This window comes from Dipteris shenzhenensis, chromosome 32 (assembly GCF_047967505.1).
Source record: "Dipteris shenzhenensis isolate YYH24624 ecotype China chromosome 32, Dip_SZ_1.0, whole genome shotgun sequence".
NCBI lineage: Eukaryota > Viridiplantae > Streptophyta > Polypodiopsida > Gleicheniales > Dipteridaceae > Dipteris > Dipteris shenzhenensis.
The window spans coordinates 31837707-31845737 of record NC_141627.1 but is presented as its reverse complement, the minus strand read 5'-3'; the positions used below and the strand labels follow the sequence as shown (position 1 = coordinate 31845737).

The window sequence follows — 8031 nt, the reverse complement described above, 5'->3', positions numbered from 1 at the left end:
CACACATCCATGGAAAACTACAAGGGGCATTTCTGCCTGTGGCCTACGCTCAGAGGCAACAAAGGGCTTCTCGAGGGAATCGAAGGCAGGCAACTAGTTCATGTGGGCAAACTCCTAACAATCTCTACCCTACTGTGATGAGGAGGACTAGGGTAGAGGCAACAAAGGGCTTCTCGAGGGAATCGAAGGCAGGCAACTAGCTCATGTGGGCGAACTCCCAACAGTCTCTGCGCTACCGTGATGAGGAGGACTAGGGTTATTCTAGCTAGGTGAAATATTAGGGATCTTTTGTCAATTTCCATATTATTTTTAGACTTGAGCTCTACCTTGCATGCTCTAACAAGAGCTCTTGCTATTCCACTTTGATTCCTATGGTATTTACCATCTTGGATTTTTTAAGAAAGTGGGGGAGGTATTTTATGGCTTGCAAAATTTAGCTACTAATGGCATATAATTGATGACATTCTCACTTTAGAGCTTCTCTCTCTCTCTCTCTCTCTCTCTCTCTCTCCACATGTCACCTTCACAAATCTCGATTTTGAAAAAAGGAAGAAGTTGCTCGATCTAAGTGAAGGTTTTGGTAGTTAGGTATCCCTTCGCCGGTAGCTTCCTCACTAGCATCCCCATTGCAACCTTGCATCTTCTCTTAGCCTCGCTTGAATCCTTTGTTTGGATTCAATCTTCCTCCTCCTTGTAGCTTAGATTAGGCCTCTACTCCCATGGAACGCAACAAGAAGGTCAAAGAGACGCAAGAACACTACCACTACTTGCTCGAATCTGCATTGAAACTCCCCCACTGTTGCACCCGAGATTTGCTGAAACTTCGCCTCTCTGTTGAGGTTTCAGGAACAACTGGAGCAAGAGCGTCTGCATGTTGTGCTGTAGCAACACGCGTGTCCGCTAGTAGTGGATAATGGCACCATCTTGATGCAAAGCTAGAGCAAGAGCGTCTCCATGTTGTGCCACAGTAACATGCAGTTCCCCTACTAGTGGATAGGGGCAAATATGATAATAGTAATGATATGATATGAGCTTAAGCTAATCAAGTGTTAAACCGCGAAATCCGTTTCGTTGTTAGGCTTAACGAACTGTCTCTCTGCTTGTGTTCTCTAGCGATAATCTTGAAATCCTGGGATTCAGGCGGACAATTCGAGATTTGGGTTCAAGAGATCATGGCTCGCGACGCTCCTGTTAAGACAACGGAGGACAAAGCAGAAGGCAGTGGCACAATTCGTTGGGCTGAGAGTGTGGATCGTTTGCTGGATGCCTCTCCTTGCTTTGTCACCGCTGTGCGAGCTGCCTTCATCCGATTCCAGATGCCTCCCCCCCGTGCTGCCATCCCTCCGACATCTCTCTTGCCCGCCTTGCAGTTTTTGATCCAGGTTTGAGCCCTGTTGTTACATCTGGGTTCTCTTTCGTGCATATCCCTTATGCAAGAGATTTATTTAGAACCGAACGCCCTGATTTTGCACCTTCGATTGCTATAGGGCACCTGTTTTCACTTTTAAGATTGTTTTTGAATGTTCAATTCAAACTGGCATTTAGTCAGAATTTTCAACCCTAACATTTTTGGCTGCCATTAGGACTTACTCATCAAATTTGGAGAGGTGTACAAGATGTGGCATTTTGTGAGCATTAGATGACCGTCGCTTAGGGGGCACTTTTTGTATGCTGCTGTTGATGATTGCTTGCAACCGAGCGCTCATTTATCTACAAAGTATGCCTTTTTAAGATCAACGCATGGCCTTTTGAATTTTCTGGTTGCCTATGCCCTACTTTTTATGAGGAAGAGTGCTCGTGCTCATGCTGCCTTTTTATGGGCAGAGAATCACAGAGGAGCTGGATCCAAAAGCAAGCAAGCTGTTTCTGAGGCCAGTTACAAGGGAGGATCTAGATGCATTGCAACAACAGGACCCTGTGTTTGACATTGAGCAACCCGTTAGTATTGAGAGCTTTGATAAAATTGCAAGAAGCGTATTGAAACGTGTGGCACTCGACAGATCCAAGCGGTTGGGATTATTTGTGCTAGGAGGCATTGTTTTGGTTCATGTAGGAAAAGGTGTAGCAAAGAGTTTGCCTTTCATTGGGCCTACTATTGGGGCTTTTTTGACGAGTTTGGTGCCAACTGTGTTAGTTGGGCCAGCCTTGGGTGTTGCTGGAGCCATGTACATATAAAATATGTGTCATCAGTTTATGAATTGATGCAATGAGTTGTACAATGCATTGTAAAGAATAATAGAATAAGCTTATGGATGGATACAATCTCTATTATATCAACTCAAAGTTGGATTTGGAAAGTTTTTGAGAAGAAACAATAATTGTATCATAGAGGTTCTGAAGATTCAGTGGCATGCTTATCTCGTTGTAGTAGCTCCTTTGGCGGCTGTCAAGAATAATAGAATAAGCTTATGGATGGATACAAGCTCTATTATATCAACTCAAAGCTGGGTTTGGAAAGTTTTTGAGAAGATCTATTGTTCAAACTTTTGATTGCATGCCCTTTTAGAAGACTATACTTAGTGGTGGCGTTGATAGCTCATTTTGCAGACTCACGAGCAATTGTGATACCCATTCCACATCTCTATGTCTTGTAGATCAAGGATGCCGATTAATTTTGTTGCAGTGCCAAAATTGCATATTCTAAACATGGTTAGGTCATCTTGTTTCGCTATCTAATATTTTTCTTATTTTTGCCTAGGTTGCTTGTATGTATCGATCATAAGCTTAAATTTGGAAGGGTCAACCAATGTCAAGGTGAATTTGAAAAGATTTTGCAAGGAATAGCTATCGAATATAACACAAGTGTCATATTGGATTTGCTTCACATTGGTGGTTGGGAATTCTCAATATTCATGGGGAGTTAGCTTTGTAACCTTGTGGAATAACTTTCGTAAAGGGATGTTGGACGAGTCTCTACATTATAAGCCAACATGACAATGTAAGTAGCTTTGGCTTGCTTCAAATCACTTAGAGGCCATAATTTTTAAGGGAATTTTCTTATGTAGGGTTAGTTTCTGATGGTCGTGGTAACATTGGGCTTATGAAGAAAGGCAAGAGACATGGGTAAAAAAGAGAGAGAACTTAACCTTGCAACAAGAAATACCAAGGCAAGTGGGAAGAATTGTAAGGAAGGCAAGAAGGATTGGGGTAAAGGCAAGAAAGCAGAAAGAGTGAAACTTATAGAGATAAGAAGGGTGGTCAAAGAGGAATACATAAAGAGAGTTCGTGTGGGTCAAGAACATAAATAACAAAGAGGAAGCTGTTAAGATGAGAAGGGTGGTCAAAGGGGAATGTGTAAAGAGAGTTTATGTGGTCAAGAACATAAATAAGAGAGAGGAATACATAATGAGAGTTCATGTGGGCCAAGAACATAAATAACAAGGACTAAGAATGAGCAACAGAGCATAATAGATCAATGAAGCATAGGAGATGAGTTCTTTGACAAAATATGAAGAGGGGAGAGGAGAAGAGTGGAGATGAGGAGAGAGGGCATAGCTAGAGAGCACACCACAAATGACTAACTGTACACTAGATGTAGTTGGAAAAATGGAATATATACAAACCCATTTAGGGTTAGGGTTAGGGGATCTAACCCTTTCCTTTATAGCACTCTATAAGGTTAGTGCTATGCACATATGATCACGTGATGGTGCTATGCACACATGATCACATGATGTTGAGCGTGAACTTCCAACACCTTCCCTCAAGGTCAACATCATGAAGTAGGCCTTCCCTCAAGATGATGATTCTAGGGAATCGAAGAAGAACTGAGCATTACATTCCATCACACCCCTTTAATGGGAATGTCCTTCCTCTGTGTCAAACCAAGAGCTAATCGGTGTTTCTCGAATAGCTCTTTACCGAGTGGTTTGGTAAAGATGTCTGCAACATTATCTTTGCTATCACAATGCTGCAGTGTGATGTCACCAAGTAACACTCGTTCTCTGATGAAGTGCTCTCTGACATCAATGTGCTTTGTCCTAGAGTGATATATTGGATTCTTAGCCAATGCTTGAGCCGATTGATTATCACAGTATATTGTTGTTGGCTTTGACTCATCAGAGTAATCTGTTTCTGACAATAGTCTTCTGAGCCATATAGCCTCACATGCACCTGTAGTGAGTGCCCTATATTCTGCTTCAGTCGAAGACAAAGAAACAGTTGGTTGTTTGTTTGACAACCATGATATAGCACCTTGATCAAGGAAAAATGCATATCCCTGTGTCGATCTCCTGGTCTCATGATCTCCGGCATAGTCACTGTCACAGTATCCATGCAACCGTGGATGACTTCCTATGTATTCTATCCCAAACTGTCTTGTACCTCTGATGTATCTCAAGACTCTTTTGGCTGCATTCCAATGAGACTATTTTGGATTTGCCATAAACTATGCTAGTGAGCTTACTGCATAACAAATATCTGGCCGTGTGATTGTCAGATATATAAGAGATCCGATGAGCTGTTTGTAGTATCTATCATTGACTGTAGGCTTTTATGAATCTTTAGAAAGTTTCAAACTCTGTTCCATGGGAGTGGCTGCAATCTTGCAATCTGCCATATGAAACTTCTTTAGGAGACCGTCAACATACTTGAGCTGACTCATGAATGTGCTATGTGAATCTCTCCAGAACTCAATTCCAAGACAATAGTGCATAAGTCTTGTTTCAGTTTTCTGATGAAGCTATCCTTGCTTCCTATCATAATCAGATCATCTACGTACAAAAGTGCAATAGTAATCTCTTCCCCTTGAACTTTGTAGTAGAGAGTATGATCTGCATTGGATTTCATGTATCCTAGATTAGCAAAATACTTGTCAATTCTGCTGTACCAACTTCTGGGTGCTTGTTTTAAGCTGTAGAGACTTTTCTTGAGATGGCAAACCTTATTCTCCTTTCCTGGTTCAACATAACCTGCTAGTTGTTGCATGTAGACTTCCTCATCTAGATAACCATTGAGAAATGCATTCTTGACATCGAGCTGATACACATTCGATTTGTTGAGTGTTGCTAGTGATATCAAGAACCGTATGGAATCCATCTTTGCTACTGAAGCATAAGTCTCATCATAGTCCTGACCATATTGCTATGCAAATCCTTTTGCAACTAGTCTGGCTTTGTATCTCTGAATACTTCCATTTGGATTGTACTTCACTTTGTATACCCATTTGTTTGCTATGGTCTTCTTTCCAAGTGGAAGGTCACATAATTCCCAAGTATTATTCTTATACAAAGCATCCATTTCTTCATTCATAGCAGTTTGCCATTCTGGCTTGTCTACTGCATCTTCGAAGTACACTGGCTCTTCTGTAGCCATGAGGGTAGTCATAAGAGCATAGTTGGTGGTTTCCACCTGAATTGCTTTGCCTTTTTGAGCATATGTCAATCTGGCTGGAGGTCTGCTTTCCCTAGTAGACCGTCTGAGCTGCTGTGGCTCTGCTTGGGGTGTTGCTGGCAATTCTTGCTCTTCTTCATCAACCTGTTCTGTCGATGACTGTGAAGTCGATGCTTCTCTCTCCTGTGTAGGTGAGGTTTTCTATTCTGATTCCTCATCAAAGATTACATCTCTGGAGGTAATGACCTTGCGGTTGATGGGATCATACAATTTGTATGCTTTGCTTTCTTCACTTAGCCAACCATGATGCATTTGCGTGACTTCGCATCCAATTTCCTGCAATGATCATCATGTATGTGGGCATATGCTATGCAACCAAATATGCGGAGATGCCCAATATGTGGCTTGTGTCCAGTGAATGCTTCATAAGGAGTCATACCCTGTATCGATTCGGTAGGAAGCCGATCAAGCAAATAGTTTGCTGTAGCTATTGCTTCTGCCCAATATTGATTTGGAAGATGCTTTTCACTAAGCATTGCTCTAGCACTGTCTGCTAAAGTCCCATTCTTCCTCTCAGCTCTTGCATTGTGCTGAGGAGTATCTGTACATGTGAATTGTCTTCGAATGCTGTGATTTTTGCAAAAGTTCATGAATGCTGAAGACATGTATTCACCTCCTCTATCTGATCTCATGACCTTGATCTTTCTGCCTGTTTGGTTTCCTACCATGGCTTTGAATTCTTGAAATCTGGAAAACACTTCAGATTTCTCTTTCAGAAAGTAGACCCAACAATATCTGCTATAGTTGTCGATGAAAGTCAAGTAGTAAAGTGAACCATTAATGTTGTGGGTCTGGGCATAACCCCATACATCTGTATGTATCAAATCAGGAATACCTCATGCACGAGAGGTACTTCTGACCAAGTTGGTTCGCTTTTGTTTGTGGAAGCAGCATGCTTCGCAAACTTTTCCAAGAAACTGTAGCTTCGGAATCCCAATTGCCATATTCTGATTCCTGAGATCTAACAAGTACTTGAAGTTGACATGACCATATCTCTTGTGCCATTTTGCAGATAGTGGCATCTGTTGCGGTTGAGCTGACATGGCATGCTTATCTGGTATTGTAGGTAGCATTCTGTATAAGCGTCCTTCCTTGACACCTTTTGCTACTAGCTGACATCTTTTGGATTTGTCTCTGATAGTGCATTCATCACCGTCGAAGATGACTTTGTAATTGTGTTCCATCATTTGACCTACTGACAAAAGGTTCTTGCTGAGCTTCGGAACATATAGCACATCATTCACTAATCCTTTCGTACCAGTGAAATTGTTCATAGGGATAACACGTGTCCCTTGAACTGGATTCGGTGTATTGTCTGCTATGTAGATGACATTTTTTTGTCCTTCTAATGGTTTCATCTCTGTGAACCATTCCTGATGATTTGTCATGTGAGATGATGCACCGCTGTCGATGTACCAAGGATCCTGTTCCACTTGGTCGACTTGATAGCTGTAATCCTCTTTGGGATTGAAATCAGTGTTGTCTAGGTACACTACTGTATTAGTCTGATGCAATTCCTTGCTTGCAAGAAACATATTTCCATGTTCATTTGTAAAATGATTGTGACTAGAATGTCCACCACGATGATTTCCTCTGCCTCGGGAATTCCCTCGATTACTGCTGGATTGACTGCCTTGGTCATACTGCTTCTTGCGGCAATCTCTTTCATAGTGTCCAAACTTGTGACAGTAGTTGCACTGGATGTTTGACACATTGGTGGATGCATTACCTCATCCTTGAAATCTTTCTCGATTGGAATGATTTCCTCTTTGCTGATTCTGATGTTGTTGAGGATGATGTTGATGCTGATGTTGATGCTGACTTTGATTTTGTTGCTGATGATGACCACTTTTCTGATATGATCTACCTCTGCCTTTGCCTCTGCCTCTGCTTCTGTCTGAAGGTGTGAATGCCTGATCATTAGAATGACCTTTTCGAGCTTGAATAGCTTGAGTTCTGAGTTCTTCACCAAGTAGAATTGACTGAAGTTCTTCTAGTGTCGGAATTTGCCGTTGAATGGAAATACTCTGGACTAGATTCTCGTATCCCTCTCCTAGTCCATTCAAAATGACTTGAACCATTTCTGTGGGGTTCATAGTCTCTCCTGCTGCTGCAAGTTGATTGTTGTAGTCTTTTATGCGGAGTACATAAGCATGACGGGTTTCACTGCTATTGTGGAAACTCTGGTTGATCTGGTTTCTCAGGGTGAGAATCGTGGATGTGTTCTTGGACTCGTAGAGAGCTGCGAACATATCCCATGCTTCTTTTTTCGTGACTGTGTTGAGCTGTCCTAGCATGACATCTTGCACATTCTGCTTGATCAGGTGAAAGGCATACTTGTCTTTCTTATCCCATATTGCCTGAGCTCAGGAAATGGCAGGATCTACTATTGGTGTGGAAACTATTTGTGTAGATGTAGATCCCGATGTAGATCCCATTGCTGGTGCTGTGACAACAGATGGAGTAGAGCTACTGGTAGCTGGATCGGCCAATGGTCCAGGTGTAGACCCATCGACATACTCCCATTTGTCCTGAAGTACAAGAATGGTCTCCATTCGGTATTTCCATGTACCATAATTGGAGTTGTCTAACTTAGCAGATGCCTCCAGATTGAGGTTGCTAGTCGACATGGTGCAAGAA

At 42.0% G+C, this 8031-nt stretch overlaps 1 protein-coding gene across 1 annotated transcript; it reads left to right on the top strand.

Annotated features, from left to right (window-relative positions):
- The first annotated feature begins 978 nt into the window (after window positions 1-978).
- On the top strand, window positions 979-2402 carry LOC147880618 (uncharacterized). Its single transcript, XM_087371056.1, has 2 exons — window positions 979-1382; window positions 1825-2402. The coding sequence occupies exons 1-2, from the start codon at window positions 1173-1175 to the stop codon at window positions 2173-2175; spliced, it is 561 nt and encodes a 186-aa protein (XP_087227182.1). The 5' UTR covers window positions 979-1172; the 3' UTR covers window positions 2176-2402.
- The last annotated feature ends 5629 nt before the right edge of the window (window positions 2403-8031 follow it).